Source organism: Microcaecilia unicolor, chromosome 12, assembly GCF_901765095.1.
Source record: "Microcaecilia unicolor chromosome 12, aMicUni1.1, whole genome shotgun sequence".
NCBI lineage: Eukaryota > Metazoa > Chordata > Amphibia > Gymnophiona > Siphonopidae > Microcaecilia > Microcaecilia unicolor.
In genome coordinates this window covers 68642905-68667021 of record NC_044042.1, presented here as the reverse complement: position 1 = coordinate 68667021, position 24117 = coordinate 68642905, and the positions used below count along the sequence as shown (strand labels likewise).

The following is a 24117-nucleotide window of genomic DNA, read 5'->3' as shown; positions in this document are numbered from 1 at the left end:
TGAGTTATCTGCAGCAGGGCCTATAGGAATAAAATGGGCCCTGCTGCAGATAACTCTAGCTAAGCTTTAGTTATGTTACACTACCGCAAGCCATTTTTCAGAGCACCTTAGTAAAAGGACTCCTAAGTGACTAAGCAGAGAATGGAACTCCATGAAAAAATAGGAAAGCATAAAAATCACACCAGGAGGAGTCAATGAGATTCTTCGGTTAGTATGGCTTTCTTAAAAACTAAATGTCAATGAACTAGTTGCAAATCGTACTTTTTTATTGGACTGACCTAATGTATTTGTAATTATCTGAACAGTTAAACTTCACCATGTCAGAGTGACCTGAGATAAGGTTGATGATGTTTGATGCTTGGCTGGACTTCACCAGTAGTGCTCTCGAAGCTGTAAAAAGCTTTAGTAGGGCTGGTCATAAGAACATAAGAGTTGCCATACTGGGTCAGACCAATGGTCCATCTAGCCCAGTATCCTGTTTTCCAAACAATGGCCAAGCCAGGTCACAAGTACCTGTCAGAAACCCAATTAGTAGCAACATTCCATGCTAGAAATCCCAGGGCAAGCAGTTGTTTCCCCCATGTCTGTCTCAATAGCAGACTATGGACTTTTCCTCCAGGAATTTGTCTAAACCTTTATAAAACCCAGATACACTGACCGATGTTACCACATCCTCCAGCAAAGAGTTCCAGAGCTTAACTATTCGTTGAGTGAAAAAAATATTTCCTCCTGTTTTAAAAGTATTTCCATGTAACTTCCTCAAGTGTCCCCTAGTCTTTGTACTTTTGGAACGAGTTAAAAATCGATTTACTTCTACTTGTTCTACACCACTCAGGATTTTGTAGACCTCAATCATATCTCCCCTCATCCGTTTCTTTTCCAAGTTGAAGAGCCCTAACCTCTTTAGCCTTTCCTCATATGAGGTCTGATGAACTGGTGGTAGCGTTGTTCAATTTCTAAGCCTGGCTTTTGCTCCTGGGGTGATCTACAGCTAGGGGATACTGTGAAAGGAAGATTTACAGCTCCAGCATTTATAATTCCTCTCCATTCCTCAATATAGACACAGAGGGGCCAATATTCAGACCGTGGGAGGGAGCCCGACTAACTCCTGCGGTCAGTGGTCAGCCTAGCAATAGGTTGAATACAGTGCTGGGCAGTTTCTGGTGACTGAATATCTGGTTTATTTTTGGGCGGTTTAAACTTAACCGGCTAAGTTAATATTCAGAAATAGCCGGTTAAGTTTAAAGTGGCCAAAGATACTCCAGTTATTTACGTGGCCCAATGTGGCTGCTTACAATAGCCAGCTCAGTGTGCTGCTGCGGCTAAGAAAGCGAATAGAATGTTGGGTATTATTAGGAAAGGTATGGAAAACAGGTGTGAGGATGTTATAATGCCATTGTATCGCTCCATGGTGCGACCGCACCTTGAGTATTGTGTTCAATTCTGGTCGCCGCATCTCAAGAAAGATATAGTAGAATTGGAAAAGGTGCAGCGAAGGGCGACTATTTATTTATTTGTGGCACTTATACCCCGCTCTTTCCCGCTCGATAGCAGGTTCAGTGCTAGCAACATTCCACTAGCAACATTTTATGTAGAAGCCTGCCCTTGCAGATCAGCAACGTGGCCGCATTTCTGATCTGCAAGGGCAGGCTTCTACATAGAATGTTGCTAGTGGAGGAGTAGCCTAGTGGTTAGTGCAGTGGACTCTGATTCTGGGGAACTGAGTTCAATTCCCACTGCAGCTCCTTGTGACTCTGGGCAAGTCACTTAACCCTCCATTGCCCCTGGTACAAATAAGTGCCTGTATATACTATATAAACTGCTTTGAATGTAGTTGCAAAAACCACAGAAAGGCAATATATCAAGTCCTATTCCCTTTTTTTGTGCCATTTACTGAATCCAGCTCTATGTGTAGTGAACTTAGATTTATCAAAGCCTTTGACATAGTTCCATATAGACAACTTATAAATAACCTGAGTGCCCTTGATATGGGTCCTAAAGTGATTGACTGGGTTTAGGTACTGGTTCAGTGGAAAGTGACAGAGGGTAGTGGTAAACAGAGCTCGATCTGAGGAAAGGGACGTTACAAGTGCTGTGCCTCATGGATCGGTTCTTTGCCCAGTTTTTTAAAAACATTTTTGTAAGTGATATTGCAGAAGGTCTAGCTGGTAACATTTGCCTCTTTGCAGATGACACCAAAATCTGCAATATGGTGAACACCCTGATGATGTGGATAACATGAGGAAGGATCTAGCAAAGCTTGGAAAATGGTCCAGAATTTGGCAGCTAAGATTTATTGCTAAAAAAAAATGCAAGATCATGCATTTGATCTACAAAAATCCAAGAGAATGGTAGAGTTTAGGGGGTGAAGTACTTCTGTTCATGAAAGAGGAGCGAGACTCGAGTGTAATTGTATGAGATGAACTTAAGGTGGCCAAACAGATAGAAAAAGTGATGGCAAAAGCCTGAAATATGCTTAGTTGCATAGGGAGAGGAATGGCCAGCGGGAAAAAGGAGATAATAATGCCTCTGTATAAGTCTCTGGTACGACCTAATTTGGAGTATTATATACAGTTCCAGAGACCACACCTTTAAAAAGATACAAACAGGATGGAGTTGGTCCAGAGGGTGGCTACTAAAATAGTCAGTGGTCTTCATCCTAAAATGTATGTGGACAGATTTAAAGACCTCAATATGTATACTTTAGAAGAAAGCAAGAGAGAGGAGATATGATAGAGGCATTTAGCATTTGTGGAATAAATGCATAGAGGGTGAGTCTCTTTCAATTGAAAGGAACCTAAGGAAATACTTCTTCCTGGAAAGAGTGGTGAATTAGTGGAACGGCTTCCCGTTGTAGCTGATTTTAAGGAAGCTTGGAACAAGTACATAGGATCTCTAAGGGAGATGAAGGGATAGTAGATGGTATAGATGGGCAGAACGGATAAGCCGTATGGTTTTTATCTGCCTTCATTTTTCTCTGTTTCTATTTTTCTATCCCAGTAGCCAGTTAAATATTAAAAAAAAACATGTCCAGGCTCCTCTTCTTACCTGGCAGAATTTGTGGGGTTAACAGTTTTACCTGCGGAAGGGGAGGGGGGGGGGGTGGAGGTTTGAAAAGGTAAGATTTAACCAAGAAACTCTTTTGGATATCGACCTACTATTAGCCATACTTTGGGTGCAGGTAGGTTCTAAAGAAAGCCTCAATCTATAGTCTCTGATACAGTGATTGACTTGCATGGGGAAAAGGAGGGGTTAAGAAAGAGAGACCGGGGGGGGGGGGGGGGGGGGGGGGACTTGGAGTACTTGTGAAGGAAGACTCTATACAGGGCCAGCTCAAGGGGTAGTGGCAACCTGAACCAACTTGTTTTGGTGGCACCTCCCCCCCCCATCGCATTGTTTCCTGTGCCCCTCCCCTCTTGTGGGTCCAGCATCTCTCCCTCCCTTGGGCCAGTGTCTCCCCGCCCACCCGTCCGATCTCTCTGTGCCCCCTCCATGTGGATCTGGTACTGCTTCCTCTCCTCTCTCACGCTCCTGCTGCGGTCCTGTAAAGTTTACGTCAATTGCCAATAGCAGCAGCTGCAGCAACAGGACAGACTGCCTTTGGCCAGCCCCTGGGGCTCCCTTCTGCCTCATGCTGACTCCTCTGATGCAATTTTTTGTGGCAGGAGGCAGCAGAGGGAAGGCTCAGGAACTGGCCAAAGGAAGCTTGTTCTGCTGCTGCTGCTGCTGCTGCTGCTATTGGCAATTGATGTAAATTTTACAGGACCACTACTACTACTACTACTTATCATTTCTATAGCGCTACAAGGCATACACAGCGCTGTACACCATACACAAAAAGACAGTCCCTGCTCAAAGAGCTCACAGTCTAAATATGGAATGTTGCTAGTGGAATAGCAACATTCCATCTAGAATCTCCAATAGTAGCAACATTCCATGTAGAATTTGAAGTAATAGCAACATTCCAGAATCTTAAATAGTAACAACATTCCATGTTCCACTGCACTAACCACTCCTCCACTAGCAACATTCCATCTAGAAGCCTGCTCTTGCAGATCAGCAACGCAGCTGCGCAGGCTTCTGTTTCTGTGAGTCTGACGTCCTGCAGGACGTCAGACTCACAGAAACAGAAGCCTGTGCAGCCGCATTGCTGATCTGCAAGGGCAGGCTTCTACATTACTACTACTACTTATCATTTCTATAGCGCAACAAGGCATACGCAGCGCTGTACACCATACACAAAAAGACAGTCCCTGCTCAAAGAGCTTACAATCTAGATAAGACATGTAAACAGACAGAACAATAACAGAACTAGGCAGTTTACAACTAACACATACAATAAAGATAATACAAGCAACACTTAAAGCACCGCATAAACACACAAAGAGGTCCTTTTACTAAAACACACTAAGGGGTCCTTTTAATAAGTGTAAGAAAGCACTAATGTGTGCTTCCCACGCATCACAGTGCACTATCAGAGGGTGCAATTAGATGCCCTATGGTAGTTCAGGCATCTGTGCACACTTCCCCCGGCACGCAAATAACATAAATTGTGAGAGAGGAGAAGGAGCAATGCTGAACCCGGGTTGAGGGGGGACAGAGACACAGGACCAGGGGTGGGGAGAAAGCGAAGGAGAGACTGGGTGGGGAGGCGAAACCAGGTGAGGTCAGAGGCTGGGTATTTTGGCACCCTTAATCACCAGCAACCTGAGCCTGGGCCTCTCCTGGTCCAATGGTTAAAGCCAGCCTTGACTCTGTTCTCAGTAAGAGCCTAGTTCCAATTTAGCAAGAAGCACAGACAGGCAGGTGGAAACTGTCAGGCAAAAGAAAATAACAGTAACAAAAAAGACCAGAGTGACCCATCCAGTGTGCACAGCAAGATATGTGGGCTCTATCTACTGCTCTGTGCAGGATATCCCATGCCCTATATTGAGGAAATAAACTGTGCATGTTACCCTCATGCAGAAAAGTTTCCTCAGCTCATCCCAGTGCTTTATTCCATCCTCTTGCCACTATGAATGAACTTTATAAAAAGGATGACGGTGGTAGGAAGACTTTACACTTCTGTAGTGTGAATCTTCAGGTTTTCCTGTCAGGATGCTGTTTCATCCCTAGAAGTCTGTTCCTGACTAAACTGTAGTAATCACATCCACAGCCCAGAGTTATACTTTGGGCTACAATCATTTGCCACTTTCAGTATTTTTGCTTTAAATTCTTGGCAAATTGAAAAGGATGGAATGTGACTCTACCCCCCCCCCCCCCCCCCCTCCCCAGGAAATCTAAAGATGAAAGATGTAGAAGAAAACTCTGCTGGGGGGCTGCAACTCTCATTGGATAACTCGCTGAATCTTGCAATTCCTCAGGGCCATTTCTGGCCTTTAACCTACTGTTCTTGGTGATGCTGTCCAAGAGCAAGCCCCTCCCTAAATTAATGGTTTATTTTGGATGTTTTTCTCCCAATATATAGTTTAAGGCCAGTTCAGCTTGGCAGTATGAGACCAGGGTGGAACCGGAAGTTTATCTTGGCAACATCTGGACGATGAAGAAATTTGCATCTGGGACAGAAAAGGCTGATATGGCACAGCTCACCCCATAAATAGTGGCTCAGTACATTCAGGCTGTGGTAACAATCCTTAGTTTTCCCAAGAAGGGATCACAGCAGTAAGAAAAACAGCCTGGTGGTTAAAGCAACGGGCTAACAATGAATGAAGCCAGGGTTCAAGTCCTGCAGCTACTCCTTGTGATCTTGACCAAATTGCCAAAACCCTCCGTTGCTTTAGGTCTGTGTGTATTCACAATAAATTGTGTGAGTGTATAGTTACATACTGTCCATAGTCACACAGAATGGATAGTTCTTTACATTATTAATACAAACATGCATGTGAATTTATTGCACGTACATGAGTGGGTAAAGTGAGATGCACTATTGATTTCAGTATGAGAAACAAGAAAAGAGGTATTTAAAAAAAAAACTAACTAGTGTTTCTGCTTTTGGGGGCCCTTTTCACTAAGCCGCGTACGCGCGTCCTACATGCATCAATTTTGAACTACCGCATGGCCCGAGTGGTAATTTCATTTTTTTACGCGTGTCCGGTAAGCGTGCTGGAAATTTTCTGGTGTGTGGTGCTAACCGGGTGGTAATCGGTATTGTATGCGCGTAGACTATTACTGCCCAGTTAACGCGTGAGACCTTATCGCTAGGTCAATGGGTGGCAGTAAGGTTTCAGGCCCAAAATGGACACGCGCCAATTTTTATTTTGCCGCACGTCCATTTTTGGCCCCCCCCCCAAAAAGGCCTTTTTTGCAGGTGCGCTGAAAAAGTGGACCCGCGTGCGTCCAATACACGCGTCTACACCAGCGCAGGCCATTTTTTGGTGCACCTTAGTAAAAGGACCCCTAGGTTCCTTAAAAGTCAATATTTAAAAGCAGAAGTAGGAAGCTAGACCCACTGTTAGAAAATGACTCTATGCGAAGCACCTAATCCTAGCTACCTAAGTTCATTCTGAAGGCAGACGTTCTAAGGGTGTAGCCTGGTCAGGGGAGAAAACTTTGCATACTGAATATTCCAATAATATTCTAAAACACTGGATAGTTTCCCCTGCCTAGTGGGGCAAAGTATGTGGGTACTGCTGCATGCATTAGCAAATCTTGAAAAGGCAACACAGTCATAAAAGTAGGCAGCTTTGTGAAAATTTCAGCCTGTATATCCCCCTTGCCACTTTGTCTTGAAGATTAATTCTGCAGCTCCAGCTGTAAGCCTGGGAGATACCAGTGCTGGAAATAATGAATAAAGGTGACACTGTAAGCATTGTGTTCTTCAGTAAGGGAGGAGAGGAGAGATGCCAGCAGGTTGCCCACTTCACATATATTCATCCTAAAACAGACAAAGAAGGATAAAGAGATACCCAATAGGCAGTCTTGGTTGATGTGCTAATTTAACTGCTTTATACAGGTCTGTACTAAGGGGAAGTGTTTGCCAACTCCTGCTGAAGGCAGTGGCCCCAGATGTTCACTTGAGGGAGCACTGGAGAAGAAGCCAGAAGGTTAAAAAAAACAAAAGTAGAAGGTCTTTGTGATGTGCGTTGTGGGGACATGTACAAATGTAAACATTGGTCCCTATGCACTGGTGACCCATGGTGCACCACTGCCATAAAATATTTCCGTCAGCCGGGCAGAAAACCACACAGTGGGATATCCATATCTATCTACCCCAAATATGGCCTAGAAAGAATCTGTTTGCATTGTTAATGCGCTCCTTTCCCTCTTTGGATTTAGTATTGTGGCCATAACCAAGGGAAGTCTATTGTGAGGTTGTCTGTGTGCTCCATAGGCAGCACCAAAACAGCTTAAGATACCAAGCAGAACAGCTTCTGGTGAAGTTATTGCTAGATCTTCTCACCTGGATTTTACTGTAGTGGTAAGGGCTGAGATAAGAGCTCTATTGAGAGAGAGAGAGAGAGAGAGAAGTGAAGGCTCTGTCACAGAGACAGGGAAGCAAGCCCCAAACCTCATCTGCATGAACAGGTCCCATATATCTGCACCAAACAACAAAGCTAAAATAGAGCCGGTTATTGAAAACTGGTACAACTTGAAAATCCTGGCAGTTACAGAAATGGGCTGGGGACCATGAGACCTGCATTCAAGCCCTGCTTCTGTCACTGCCACTTGCTGTCATCTTTTTTTTTTTAACTATAGTTTTTAATTGATATGTTTATATAGATGCACAGCATTCAACCGTCAAAGGCAAGAAATAAAACAACCCAGGACTTGCTAAATAGCCACCTGAGCATAATATCTATATCCCCTCCCTTTTTTTCCACTTCTCCTCCTTGTTTGTTTTTTTATCTACTATTCAAATTCATATAACTTCCATTAAAGTGCATATAAATTTCACCTGTATATTTGTTGAGATTGTGTATTCACTCAATTCAAACTTTTGAACCACTATAACATTATTCAATTTTTCTCCAGTTACATGTCTTATTGTTTTACATTATTGATACATTTATAAGAACTGTCTATTACCATATAGTTTCTCTTATGGAATGGAAGGTATAAAATATTGTTATTTTGTATTGCATTTGGATGTTCGTTACCCTTAAAATCTAATAAAATTTACTTCAATAACAAAACAAGCCAGGACATGGGAGATCCAAGCTTAACACAATGTCCCACCATAGACAGTATATGGAAAAAAAACCCTCCCCTCCCCCTCCCTCAAATACTCATAGTACATCATAGTATTCAAAGAATAGCCAGCTACACAGTGCGACTGCTACTCAGTGCAAAATACCAGAAAAACAGTAGATTGCACTTGCTGTCAACTTGGGCAATTCAGTTTATCTCCAGTTGCCTTAGGTACCTACAAGCTCATCTGGGGCCAGGAGTTATTGCATCAGTTTGTCATTTGTTGTACAGATATTAATATAGTTATTGGGTGTTCTTTAAATTCAGTTTCCTTATATTTCAAATATATATAGACCAGAAACTATATTGGATGTCACAGGACATAGATCGATTTGGAGAGGGTTCCTTCCAAAGCTGCTGTATTTTTTGTTCCCCTGAAGACGCCGCTTTGATGGCGAAACATGGCCCATGTAAGGGAACTTGGGAAATTGTTTTTTTGATTTTTTTTGTTTTGTGAATGATTGGAAACAAGTTGCACTAGAAAAGTATTGCACTGACCAGGAAGCTGTACTGAACGTTTCATACACGTCAAGCAATGGGATTAAATCTACTGCTCAAGCTAAGTAGCAGCTTTATAGTGCATATGTTTTTGCAATTTTGCATTTTGAAGAAAGACTTTGAACAGTCCTTTACCAGGAGGAGGCAGGGCGTGCTATGATGTCTATGAAGGTGTTATTACATCTCAATTCCTGAGTCTTTGTATATACACCAAAAAACCTCAGAACATATCATTTGTATAATTTATTTATATTTGTAAATGCTTGGTTTTGATTTTATTGAATCCAATATAGTTTCTGCTCTATATATATTTGTTGTACAGAGCCAAGTTGAGGATGGTTTATAAATGTCTAAATAAACGGAAAAGCACGGCTTGCACCAGTCCCTCTATCTGCTGCCAGTGCACTTCTTGTTCCTGTATTGTTTATAAACACAAGGACATGATATTCGCACCGTACCAGATTGTATCTGCTTGTAAACAGCATTTTATTCATACTTCATGTTTGCTGGTAAAAGCTTTCCTTAAGTGCTGTTCATGATAAGCTGTGTTCCTGTTCGATTAAGGATGGCAGAAAGATAGAATTATTCTGCATTTACAAGCAGTTGAATAAACACTGGAATCATCTTTATATACCAACCACATTGGCAAATTTATTCCTCAGTGATGTGTTTGGGACTTTTCTTTTAAATGCTGGTCATTCATGTAAGTGAGGTTTCTCCTGTTTAATAGTGATTTTTTGTTGTTGTTGTTGCACTAATTATAGGAAGATAATCACAGTTATTACATTTCCCGAATTTATGGAGCAAGTGAAGACCGAGCTAAGGAGCTGTGGTTGGACATTGATGAGATGAAGAAGACGCAAGTGAAAGTGCACGGAATCCTGTCCAACACGCATCGGCAAGCCTCGGTGAGCCTCTTTTCATTGCCTTGGAAACGTTAACATAAGAACCTAAGAATAGCCATACTAGGTCAGACCAATGGTCCATCTAGCCTAGTATCATGCTTCCAATAGTGGTCAATCCAGGTCACAAGTACCTAACAGAAACCCAATTAGCAGCAACACATCCCCCATGTTTATACACAGTAAAACGCCATTTAACATGTGATGGTGGACATTTTGGAATGTGCAAGATAGAGTCACATTCCAAGCAAAAATATTGAAGGTGGCAAATGATTGCATCACATTTCCCAAATTTATGGAGCAAGTCCAAAGTATAGCTCCGGGCTATGGATGTGATTGCTGTAGTTTATCCATCCATCTTATTAACCCAAGATTGTAGTGATTGAAGAGATAAATTTGATACATTAGGCCAGTTATGCATGTAAATGTTTAGAATACTAGCAGATATGCACCTAAATGTTATTCTATAACTCTGCACATATCTCCAATAGTGTGTAGGTGGGCATCCACATGGGTGGTGTTTGGGCACAGCATGCTTGGGGCAAAAAGTTACATGTGTAATTTGTAGAATGCTATCGGTTATGCACGTATCTCTGGAACACAGGTGCATAAACTCTGAATTCATTGCCAGAGAATGTGGTAAAGCCAGCTTAGCAGAGTTTAAAAAAGGTTTGGATGGCTTCCTAAAGAAAAAGTCCATAGACCATTATTAAATGGACTTGGGGAAAATCCTCTATTTCTGGGATAAGCAGTATAAAATGTTTTGTACTTTTTTGGGATCTTGCCAGGTATTTGTGATCTGGATTGGCCACTGTTGGAAGCAAGATGCTGGGCTTGATGGACCTTTGGTCTTTCCCAGTATAGCAATACTTATGTCAGATCTCTGGCAGGCATAAATGCTCTTGCCAAAGTGCATACATGCCTGTATACTAGTATTCTATAAAGGAACATAAGCATCTAGAATTAAATCCAGCTTGGATCTGATGGAATCTTGAGCTGCCAATTTTAAATTAAAACTGAATAAGGATAAAACCCAGTTCCTAATCCTAACCAATTCTGCCCACCCAATGACTAATAAAAACTTCACTATCGATAATGTGTCCTACCCATTTTCTACCACCATGAAGATCTTGGGAATAACTATCGACCAATACCTATCATTTGAACCTCAGGTTGCTGTGGTGATTTCTAGTGTCTTTAGTTCTCTGTGGAGATTGAAAAGACTGAGGCCTTTCTATTCTAACTTGCTTTTTTGCTCTTTAGTTCAATCTTTAGTTTTATCCAAATTTGATTACTGTAATGCTGTTTACTCAGGACTAAAAGTCTCTTCAAACAGCTCAGAATACTGTGGCTCATCTCACCTGTAAAGCCACTTGATTCACTAAGTCAGCTCCTCTTTTAATCAAACTGCACTGGTTTTCAATAAATGCAAGAGTTACCGTTAAATTATGTGTATTTGTTTATCAAATTTTATTTGGTCTGTTACCTGACTATCCTGCTTATAATCGAACGAGAAAAACGCCCAAGAGCCGACCTAAATCGGGAGATGGACGTTAATCTCACAAAAACGAGTAAATCCATATAATCGAAAGCAATGTTTCAGTGCGTCCGTGTCGCTCGTACGTGGACGTAAAAACGCCCAAATAAGAGGCGTGTCGGGGGCGTGTTAGGGGCGGTGATACGACGTGGACGGGTACAACGTATAACGAATAGCGAAAGGGCTCTGGTTGGGCGGGAAGATGGGCGTAATATGATGGACCCGAAATAAAAGCGACCAGAGCAAGGAGGAAATCGTCTTTAGACCCATTAGCGATTGTGTGTAGTTGGAGAGTGGCGATATTGTTGGTGGAAGAGCTGAAGTGGTGGTTGCAGAGAGAAAGCCGAGCGTGTTCAGTACCTGTGACGGTCGTCTGTGTGCCCTGCCTCTTTTTGTGTCTTACCCTTTCACCGTTCCTTACTCCTACTCCTTTGCTCTATCGCCCCTTCCCCTCCCTCTCCCCCTATCCCTCCCCATTCACTCTTCCCACGTGTATACTGTATTCCCTGACCTCCGTTTGTCTCTGTGTGCCTGTACTGTTTGGCGAGTGAGTGGCCAGAGGGGCGTAGTGCCTGGAAGTGACAGATCTGTGTGTGTTGCTGTTTGACTACTAGTCCTAATACTTGCACTGGTGGTGGGGATATGGATGCACTTAATGCACTTGTGGCATTCATGCTACACGAAGAGGCCACCCACCGCAGGAGGTATTCACGGCCCCGAGTGTTTAGGCCCCGCACCACCTTCCTACAACTCACTGACCAGCAGTGTCTAACAAGGTTCAGGTTTGATAGGGCCACCATTCGTCAGCTGTGTGAGCAGCTGAAACCCCTCCTTCAGCCCCAGACACGTAGGAATAACCCCATCCCTGCCCACCTCAAAATCACTTCCGCTCTCTCTGTCCTGGCCACTGGCAGTTTTCAATCCGTATTAGCTGCTAACACAGGCCTCACCCAGGCTTCTATTTCACACTGTCTCACCCAGTTCCTGGATGCCTTCATAACTCACACCTCACACTACATCACTTTCCCCACCACCCCCCAGGCTCTGCACAACAACATGGCCACCTTCTATGCTGTTGCTAGATTCCCCTCGGTCATCGGTGTGATAGACTGCACACACGTAGCCCTCAGACCCCCCCGGGCACACGAAGCCACCTACAGAAATAGGAAGGCATTTCATTCTATGAACATGCAAGTTGTATGTGATGCCCAGGGGGAGATATTAGACGTGTGTGCCAGGTACCCCGGCTCCAGCCACGATGCCTACATCCTACAGCACTCGGGCATCTTCCGCAGGTTCGAGCGAGGGGAGTTCATTGGTGGATGGCTACTAGGTAAGTGCAACATGCATGTACCACCCATACTAGACCTCCTCCACTGGGCAACCCTCCGCCCTGGCTTCCTCCACCACAACCCACTATCCAAATCCCCCCGCCCCCCCTGTACCTGCTCCAAGCGATACACACTCATCTATCTCATTCTGCTTTTCTGCAAAGGTGACCGAGGCTACCCGCAGAGGACATGGCTCATGACCCCCCTGATCCACCCACAACCAGGGCCAGAAGAAACCTACAACAGGAAACATCGCAGCACCCGGGGGATCATTGAGCGCACCTTTGGTTTATTGAAAAACCGCTTCCGCTGTCTGGACCGGTCTGGAGGAGAGCTGCTCTACAGTCCAGAAAAGGTGGCCAAGATCTTTGTGGCGTGCTGTATGTTACACAATTTGGCCCAGCGCAGAGGACAGCCTCTCCCAGAGGAGCCACAGCCACCACCAGAAGAGGCCCCAGATGAGCTGGAAGAGGAGCCCCCTCCACCCCCAGCCCACAGAGCAGAGCTCAATGCCTACCAGCTTGGCGTAAGAGCAAGACAAAGACTCATTGAAACAAGTTTTATGTGAATGTAAGTGAGCATTTATTTTTTACATACAGTGCATATGTGTTTGGTGAACCCCACCACCACCACCACCACCCCCCCCTCCCACACCCACCCCCCTCCCACCAACCCTCACCCTACAGCATGTCCCATCATTTTCCCCTTCCCTTCCCCCGTCCCCTCCTACCCCTCCCACGCCCTTCCTTTGCAGCTGGTGCTGCACGGGAAGTCTCTTCCCCCTCTTCGGAGCTGCTGCTCCCAGTGTCCTCCTCTCTATCCCCACGGCAGCCTGCGGCTTCGGCTGCACCGTGGAAATCGGGCCACCTTCTTGGTTGTAGTGGTCTGGCCACAGGACCCAGAATGGGAGCAGCAGGAGTGGGTGCGGAGGCTGAGGAGCGCAATGCCCACCTCTTAGCTGGTGGTTGCTGGTGGTCAGTGGAGGAGGAGGTTGATGGCAGGGGCTGCTCCAGCAGCACGGGGGCTGGAGTAGGCGCGGTGCCCTGAGGGTGCAGGTGTTGGATGCTCTGCTCCAGCCGTCTCAGTTGCTGGAGCACCTCCTGGTGGCCTTCACGTTGCGCCTGGAGGAGTTCTTGGTGTGCTCGCTGCTGTGCCTCCAGTGCTTGGCGCTGCAGCTCCAGTTTCTGCTGGCGGTACTCCTCCAAGCGCACGTTGTGGCGGAGTAGTTCCGTGGCCAGCCGCAGGAGTTGCCTCCTTTGGGCGGATGGCCTCTGGCGGGGAGCTGGGCCCTCCTCCTCCTCACCAAAGTCCTCCGGTGCTGGAGGTGCGGCCTCTGCTGGTGCAGGTGGTGGTGGTGGTGGTGGCAGAGGCTGGACAGCCGGTGCAGGTGGTGGTGGTGGTGCTGGCAGAGGCTGGACAGCCGGTGCAGGTGGTGGTGGTGGTGCTGGCAGAGGCTGGACAGCCGGTGCAGGTGGTGGTGGTGGTGCTGGCAGAGGCTGGGGTGCAGGTGGTGGTGGTGGTGCTGGCAGAGGCTGGACAGCTGGTGGTGGTAGAGGCTGGACAGCTGGTGCAGGTGGTGGTGGACGCGGAGGATGCACAGCTGGTGCAGGTGGTGGAGGCTGGACTGCAGGCTGTGGAGGTTGAGGCTGGACGGATGGTGTAGGGCGTTGGCCTTGCAGGCCACTAGGGCCAGCCTCCTCTGAGTCTTCACCTGTATAGCACAAGAGAGGAATAGTGTTGGTGCAAATAACCCACTTTTGTCTTTCAGCATTCATATACATTGGTATGTCCCCCAACCTGATGACCCAGCAAAGAGATGGTGAGGAGAAATGGAATTGACACGGGTACAAAAGAGAGAGGCCCGCAGGCAGCTGGGTAGAGGTGGTGGATGAGCAGCCACGAGAAGGACACCACTCACAACGTTGTGCACAAGCTGTTAGTTGTATAATTGTTAAATTGAACAACATTGCAGCATGTGTTGTGTTACTACTGACTTGCTAAACTGCATAGAACTGCTTTATGACCCCCATTACAGGCTCCTTCAGTTGAATGCATGTGTCCCTCACTCAGTAGAGCACAGAGGTCACAGGAGGAACTAGGCACAGTTTGGTAAAATGGGAAAATAGGAGGGAGTAGTAGGGAAGGACGGCCCCCAGAGTTCTGCCACAGTAGTAACCTACACACACCCATAGGAGCCAACTGGAAAGTAGTATTGGGGGTGCTAAGCCCAGTGACCAACACTCCTCCCTGCACAGCTACATGATCTTTCCTCAATATTGGGGGTGCTCACACACACACACAGCACCCACCCTGTCTGCTTGCTCCTATAACACACATGACCACTACCACTACTCAAATAGAGCTTACAATTAATTCTATAAATATGGGCACACAGGACAAGTAAGAGGAAACCCAATCACAATGGTAGGGATAGGGAGTAAGGGTAGAGAGCTAGTGAGTAGGGGTTACCAGGTCACAACAGCATCATAAAGGTGGCCTGTTAATATACAGAAAGACAGCCAGAGATACTCCCACCCCCACCTCCACCTACCTCCCTCCTCCTGCCCCCCACTCCTCACCTCCCTCCCCCTGACCCCAACTTCTATAACACAAGTGTACTGCAGCACAACAGATACCCCAACTGCATAATGAAACACCTACCCGAGTCCTCAGCCTGGCCCGAGGTGTCCATGGAGCCAATCCCGTGGATGCCCTCCTGGGGTAGGAGGGAGTACACCATCAGCTCCATTGGTGTAAGGTTGGCAGTGTCATTGCCTGGGGGATTGGCCCCTGCCTTCCTGCGAACATCCCTCCTCAGCTTCCGCCACTTCCTCTTGCAGTCCTCCACGTCTCTCCCAGCATGGAAGACAGCATTCAGGCTGTCCCGTACTGCCTCCCATTCCCGCTGCTTTACTGTTGCTGCCAGCCTCTGCCCTGTGGGAGCAAACAGACTCCGGTGCCGCTGTACAATTTCTTGTACCAGGAGCTCCACCTCTGCCTCGAGAAAATTACCCTTCCGGGTCGGCGGCATGCGTGGTGGCATTGTACCAATGGTGTTTTCGAAAATACGGAGTGGGCGTTTATATAGGCGCCAAGAACGCCCATTGAGACGGGGGAATAGGCGTTTCTGATTTGGGCGCTACTTTTTCAATTATACACATAATTCCTAAGCGTGCCCAGCTGAGATAGCGATTAGGAACACATGGTTTCGATTATGAGTAGATAAGTATGGGCGTCTCCACCTGCCTTCCCTTTCTTCATTGCCATTTTACCTGCCATTTCCTGCACTGAGACCTTGCCCGATGTTCGTAATAATCAGTTACAGGGTTTTACCCTCACTTAGCATGCTTGGGTACACCTGTGTATTTAGGGGGGGGGGGGAATTATTGTTGGCCCTCAGCCACCACGCCTTCCGTTTCCTGTCTTCCACATCGCCTGATGCTCCCTTCCTTTCTCCCATTCTCTCTGCCTGGTTGTAGCAGGCAGTGTGTGGGGGCCACGAATTTGCTACACTCACCCCAAATCAAGCACCCCTCGGTAAGGGTCATTTCAATCAGGGAGATGTGCAGCTAATGTTCCAGAAGATAAAAGGCGCACTACACAGTCTTGAAACAGACGTTCATGGTAAGCTCTCATTTGTCTGCCACCTCTTCTCTTTGTGCTCATAGTCAAGGAGTGTGCATTCACTGTATGTATGTAGTCTGGAGTCAGATGTTAGGTAGCTCTGTTTTCACCAGGTTCCTGTGCACTGTACTGTGGGGTTGGCAGGTCCTCAGTGGTGTGGGCCAGCTGTTGGAGGTGCTGTATTGGTTCCCGGTAGGTTCCATCTTCCTTGTTTATGTGGTGTACCCCAGTCCCCATTTATGAAGTGGCCACCCATTCTCAAGGTCCATAGGCGGGGGAGGGGAGAATGATTAATGCAATCGATGTGTATAGCACATTATGGACCACCTTCCTAAATTGCTCCATAGGTAGTAGTAGGGTAGGGAACATGCACATTACATTGTTTTTAATCGGTAGCCTGGACAAAATGATAGAGGTGGCTACAGGTAGTGCCACTGAGGCCTATGACGTGGTGGTGAGGGAAAGGGGTGTGTGTACAGGTACCAACCCAAAGTAACTGGTGGTGGCTAAAGCCTGATGGCTGCTGTGGCCTAGTGGTTAGAGCACCAGCCTTATAATCATAAGGTTGCTGGTTCAAATCCCACCTAAGGCAAGTCAGTTCAGCGACAAAGTTTGACACAAACCCAGAATACTTGAATGTAACACACCTTGATCAACTACTGGAGAAAGTGTGATCACACCTGCAAATAATGAGCACCATTTTTATTTGTGGCCTTCCCTAACACAAGTATTACATTGCAACTGTGATGAAGTAACCATCCATCTATTGGGTTTCCCATTGTTTCCCTTTTGCTCCTCAGCATTATATACCATAGCTGATGTATTCAATGTGAAAATATGAGCCAGCTGTTTGTATTGTAGGTCCTTCTTGCCCCCCCCCCCCCCACCCCACCAATGTGGCTTGTGGGTAAGGATATGTGTCCATCAGACAGCAAACACTTTGTATGTGGTACCTGGAGTTATGTGGAAGTGTGTACCTGGCAGATCACACGTGGTACACTATTAATCTCTTATTGATGGCACTCTGTATTGTGGGTCAGTATGGTGGAGGGGAGGGAGGGAGGAAGGGAGAGAGAGATGCTGGCTGGCCATTTTTATTAATGAACACAAATATCCATCCAGCCTCCCTGGCCCAACCCCCCTGCACATATGGGCCATGCAGGTTGGAATGAACAGGTGGCGTTCTGTCTGGCCAACATTCTCAGACATACATCACCTTCTCATTCACACAGCACATTTAATGCTGTGCATATTGCTGCCTCCTTCCTCTCAACTCAACAGCACCATTTGGTGATATGTAATGCACAAGGGAGACAAACACACACACACACCCTGATAGTTATATTATAACAAAAATTTATTTGGCCCCATCCCCACCCCCACCCCTACAAAATAACCCCAACAATGCCATCCTCCCCCCCACACCTCCCCACACAGCCCAACAATTCCCTCCCCCACCCCCCACAGAACCCCCAACATTTCCCTCCCCCCACACACACAACCCCAACAATTCCCTCCCTCCCTCCCCCCACACACACAACACCAACAGGCCCCCCTATTTAAATTAAGGGCGGCCACGCCCTCTTAGTAAGGCCCTCTGTAGCAGGGCAATGAGCAGCCCCAGCAGTACCCTTAGTGGGCCCTGGAGCTGCTCATTGCCCTGCCGCAGGGCTGTCACCTCCTGCAGCAGCTGGTGCTGGCCAACTAGAAGTTGCTGCTGGCCAACTATAATTTGCTGCTGGCCATCTACCAGCTGCTGCAGGAGGCGCACCACAGTGGCAGGCCCAAAGGCTGGAGGTGGGCCAGGGGACACGGAAGAAGATGGCCCAGGGGATGGAGGTGGGCCAGGGGACACAGAAGCTGGCCCAGGGGATGGAGGTGGGCCAGGGGACACAGAAGCTGGCCCAGGGGATGGAGGTGGGCCAGGGGACACAGAAGCTGGCCCAGGGGATGGAGGTGGGCCAGGCGATGGTGCTGCAGGTGGGGAGGGGTCCTCATGCAGGTCTATAATAAGGACTCCCTCCTCCGAGTCCTCCTCCTCCTCTTCTTGCTGGTGGCCCGCCTCCTGGCCTGGCTCCTGCTCCTCCTCTTCCTCCATGTGCCCCTCCTCCTGCTCTTCCTCCTCCTCCTCCTCCTCCTCCTCCTGGGGGTGGTGGCCCTCCTCATCCTGGCGCTCACTTTCCTGCTGGTGGAGCCCTGTGTATGTAAAAGGAGTGTGATTGAGATCAGTGCATACACCATGGCTTGCATAGTGCAGTAGCTGGGTGGCATGGGGCAGGGTGTGGTAAGGCGTAGCCTATGCCCATGGGGAATGAGCTGCATCAGATGACATGAAACAGAACCCTGGACCCTCCTCTGACACACACCACGCAGGACATGTGGCCATACCAAATTCATTGCTGACCAGCATGTTTGCATTGTGAAATGCAACGAGGGGTTGATGGGCAGTTGTTGTAGGAGTTATTGGGGGGGGGGGGCAGTGGGAAGGGTGTTGAGCACAATTCTTTTATGTGATTTAGGCCATAACATGCAGTAAAAGTAGGGCCTCAGGCAGCTGTACCAGGACACAGTAATCAGCCACCACAATAAGGGGAATAGTAAAGTGTGGCATATCATCTCATTCATCTCGGGAGGATGGTCGGACGTTGCAAGCATGCTCATGGGAGAACCCCTGCAACCTGCATCCTTGATCTGGGACAGATATGGTATTACTTACTAGGTGGCTATTAGGCACATGGGAAGTGATATTGTACAACACATTTGCTTTATTCATGAAATGTATGTAGTAATGTGTACAGGTGTCCTGTTTTTGAATACTTACGGCGAGCCCTGAGGTGCCTTCGCACCGCCCGGATGAGCTCAGGCCTCTCCCGCCTCACCCGCCGGAACCGCCTCCTTAAGGACTCGAGGTCCCGGTGGACTCCAAAGCGTCTGTAAGATATAAGTTTGTAGAGCAGGGGTCAGGGGTGTTGGTCCTTTTTGTCCTCTGCACACATTCATTTGCTATTCACATACCAGAGAGAGAGGGTCTACAGTGTTGGGGGGGGGGGGGCACCTCCATTGGTAGTGAATCATAGGAGCCACCTTTTTAACATTTTGGGGGGTGGAACCCCCAGTGGAGATGACCCCTCCCTCCATACATATTTGATATTGGGGGTGGGGTGGTGAAGCACCCACAGCAGCCACCGAGTTGGTTCCTATGCAGATGATGGCAGAGAGGTGGGCATGAGGCCAGACAGTACCGTTTGTATACATTCTAATGTATGCTTGTTAAACTACATATGTGTTATCATGGTGGTCGTTTAAATAACATACAAATTATTAGTGATTGTGCATGTTCCTATATTACTCATGATCCTTGCATGGACACTCCAGTTACTGCTGGTAACATTGATGACGGAGCTGTTATATGTGTAGGTACAGGAGGGGAGGGGGGTTGGGCCATAACCTTACCTTTCCAATCGTTCCCGGATGCGGGACCAGGCTCGCATGGCCTGCAGCCTGGGGGGCAGGTGGTGGTGCTGGATGAAAAGGCGATGGCGGTGCCTTAGGCAGAGCCGGACAAGCAGCAGGCTCTCCTCTTCTCCAAAATTTGGCTCCCTGCGTTGTGCCATTTTTCCACGTGTTGGAAAAGAGGTGCCTTATATAGACGACCTTGCGTGAGGGACGTCGTTTCATGCACAGCTCCATATATGGATGACCATTCCATATATGGCCGCTATCAGCACGTGGACGCCCTCGTAAGCATAGACGTCTTTGACGTGCACATGCCTGCAGGAGTGTGAAACGTGCCTTATATAGATGACGCACCCCACCCGACCCTTTTCACATATACACAATATGCATTTACTGCATGTTTAGTAGGTGTACAGTGCATGCAGATCCGGACATTCAGATGGGCACATATGATGGAAGATTTGGTGGAGCAGTAGGTGTACAGTGCATGCAGATCCGGATATTCAGATGGGCACATATGATGGAAGTATGGGCGGAGCAGCATGATATGTCTGTAGTTGACACATATATGCGTTCCTCATATATTTCCGTACCCAGATGGCATGAACAACATGTATTGTACTTACGATACACCTATGTACATTATTTTTCACACCACGTGATTTGGTCGTTTGCACCTGCAATAGTCGACCGTGTTAGGGCGCCCAATTTAGTCACGCTTATGCGCTCGTCATTTGATTGTTTTCTTACAGGGATAATCGATTGTCGAAAAACGCCCACACTATTTTTCCATTATACAGGTCTATTTTTGGACGTTATCGTAAGAACGCCCTAATTCGTACTTGGACGATCTTTCCATTTTGCCCCTCCATATGCAATACTTATTAGGATTACCTTTATGTATTGCTCATCCGACATTGAGAGACTATTTTCTCCTCCATTTTCCGTGCAGTAAAAATCTTTGTTATAGATCTATTCATGGTGCAAGCTTCACATACCAAGCTACTAGGAAATGGAATTCCCTACCAAAATCACTCAGATATGTTACTGACTACTTGAAATTTTGTAAATTGTTGAAAGCATTCTTATTTAGGGAATTCCTCGCCACTGTTGGTGATTGTTGTTCTTTTAGTTAATTCATTATTTCAAAGTGAGTCATCTTACTGCTTGGATGTTTTTACCTATTATTGTTTTGTATTTTCATTATAGTTATCTTATTGTAATTTGCTTTACTAGTTTGATGTAAGCCACATTGAACCCAAACTTGTTTGGGATAATGCAGGGTACAAATGCCTTAAATGGGATCGAGGCATGCGGTTGCGCTAACCTTTCCGGGCCGGGAATCGGGGAGGAGATGGACCCGTACCCCCTCTCTTCAGCTCTGTAGCTGAGGCCCTCCAGTCCTGAAGTGGATCTGAGTCAGAAGGGATTTGGCGTGATGTTGGCGGGGCGCTCTGGTTTCCCAGCGGCCTCCCCAACACCTAACGGGGGCTCTCTCCTGTCTGCCCTCAGGATTGCCTCCTTTGACCTCCTGCATCCAGGAGTCGTGGGCAACACCTTGCAGTGCCCATGTGAGCTCCAGGCCTCGGTGGAGCGTTGGAGCGGCGGAGTGGTGCCGGTCGGAGAGCGGCGGATGATGAACGGTGAGAAAGGTACTAGTTAGAGAGCGGTTAGTGGCGGGCGACCAGGCAAGCTGCACCCACTGCCCTCCTGCAGCAACGAGAGACGACCGACCCTCTCCATACCAGGGACCACACGGCCGCGAGACCCAGGCCGTTGCCTTTTCCTCTTCCCAGCTCCTGCCCACCCACAAGCGCCGTACAGGAGCTACGAACTCTTAGCAACCTGACAGCGCACCTGAGCCCGACTATATGGAAGGGCATTTCTGGAAAGACGCACAAAGGACGTAAAAACATGTACAGGAATATATCTAAACAGCTTCCTACCTCCAACCATTGTTACAGCTCTCAGAGTCACGGAGACTGCGCCCTGGAGCAACACCTCCAATTCACTTGACTATGAGTAAATTATCAGTACCTATGTACAAAAAAAAAAAAAACAAAGACCCAAGTCCAACCACGTACCCTATCGAACACGGCATACCAGGAGCCCCAATTGAACTAATACCAAAATGAATACCATCAAATTACTTCTAGCAATTTACTCCTTATCACTGATCCATCTAACACTAACTACCCCACTTGCAGAAAGTGACATCATCCCCATACTACATAATCACCAAAGACTGATTAGATACACTCCACCTCATCAAACCGACAACAACCAAAACAAAGGAAAAACACCAACATGCGGACAACCACAACAGAAGGGAAAGAAACCCTATAACAAACCAAAATAACAAAGAAATGACAACTAACAAAAATCCATATAACACCAAACACAGACGACCCACACCAAAAATTCAAATGGGCTACATCAACGCCAGATCCGTAGTAAACAAAACAACAATAATAACAGACTGGATCACGTCAGAAAACCTTGATCTACTTTTCATCACTGAAATCTGGATCCATGATCTAAAGGACCCCATAATCCTAGACCTCTGCCCCACAGGATATAAAATCGCTCACTGGACCAGAAAGGAAAAGAGAGGCAGAGGCATAGCATTAATCTATCGATCCCAGTTTACCATCGAAACCACTGCGAGTCCATAACACCCCAACTTGAAATTGCCTCAATCAGAATCCGCAACAAAACCTGCTTGATTACTTGAATTGTGTCTTGTTTTATAGACCACCAGGTAATTAGAACGAAGGCCAGACAATCTTCACTGACTTCATTTCGAACACATGTGCAACCAACGCCAATATACTAATATTAGGAGACATTAACCTCCACCTAGAAGACCCAAACTCTACAAACGCATGAGAATGTAAGGAATTCCTCCACTCATGGGATCTCAAATGGCCTCAAATGCAAGCAACCCATGTCAAACGACATGCACTTGACCTCATCTCACACAAACTGTCAACAGACCAGAACCTAATAATAACAGATATCAATTGGACAGAAACACCATGGACCGATCACTACAAACTAAACCTATCCCTAAAATGGCGGAAGAAGGGCTCAAACCACACACAAGAACACACAACCTACAGCACCAAAGGCCAAATAGACCCGAAAACATTCTGGATATAGATATACAATAACAAATGGACAGCACAAACGGACTCCACATACTATCTCACAGAATGGGATAAAAGATGCAGAAGTATACTAGACGAAATAGCACCCTTACGTACAAGAACATCACGTAGGCATAACGCTATACCATGGTTCAATGATGAACTGAAAACACTAAAAACACAATCCAGGAAACTCGAACGAGCATGGAAAAAAAAATAAAAGATGAACACACACTCAATGCATGGAAACAGATACAAAGAAAATACTAATACGCAATAAGACAAACCAAAAAGACATACTATAAAATTAAAATAGGGCCTGATCACAAAGACACGAAGAAACTGTACCAACTCGTGAACAAACTACTAGACACTACAGCGGTCACTACAACCAATACAGACATGCTATCTGCAGACAAACTTGCTAAATATTTTAATGAAAAAATTACAAACCTACGCAACACGCTACCTCAGGACAATACCGATATCAAAAACTTCATCAATAATCTAGATCCAACCCCCATAGAATGCCCAGCTGACCGAACTTGGTCAAACTTCAGTCTCCTCACCATCGAAACAGTCACCCAGGCAATCAAAAGATTCTCTAACACCCACTGTAAATTGGATACCTGCCCCAGCTACCTAATAAAATCCACCCCTAACCACTTCATAACTGACCTCACATCCCACCTAAAGTACATGCTTCAACAAGGTCTCTTCCCCAAGGAAAACGGTAACATCCTACTCACCCCAATACCAAAAGACACCAAGAAAAATACAAACGAAATCACCAACTACCGACCAGTAGCACCTATCCCACTGGTAATCAAACAGATGGAAAGCATGGTAACCAACCAACTTACCGACTATCTAAACAAATTCTCAATATTACATGAATCACAATCAGGATTTATCCCCCTCCATAGCACTGAAACAGTACTAATCACTCTCTTAGCGAAATTCAAGCAAGAAACAGCAACAGGTAAAAGCATACTCCTCCTCCAATTCAACATGACCAGTGCATTCGACATGGTAAACCATTATATACTACTAAGACTCCTAGACTACTTCGGGATTGGAGGAAATATACTTAGTTGGATCAAGGGTTTCCTAACCACTAGAACATATCAAGTGAAATCAAATTCAAACATATCATCACCGTGGAAAGCAGACTGCGGAGTACCTTAAGGATCGCCACTATCACCGATCCTCTTCAACCTAATGATGGCCCCACTAGCCAAGTCCTTATCCAACCAAGGTCTTAACCCTTTCATCTATGCGGACGATGTTACAATATACATTCCTTACAAACACGATCTGACAGAAATCACCAACAAAATTAAGCTCGGCTTGAACATCATGGACTCATGGGCAAATGCATTTCAATTAATACAGATAAAACACACTGCCTCATCCTCTCATCCCAACACAAT

The 24117-nt window shown here is 46.4% G+C and overlaps 1 protein-coding gene across 2 annotated transcripts in view; it reads left to right on the top strand.

Moving 5' to 3' along the window:
* PLXDC1 (plexin domain containing 1) overlaps positions 1-24117 on the top strand; it is a 137070-nt gene that overhangs the window by 39969 nt on the left and 72984 nt on the right. For both annotated transcript variants that reach the window (XM_030221049.1, XM_030221048.1), the window contains exon 3: positions 9450-9593. In XM_030221049.1, the coding sequence (XP_030076909.1) occupies positions 9450-9593 (144 nt within the window). The remainder of the gene's footprint in view (positions 1-9449; positions 9594-24117) is intronic.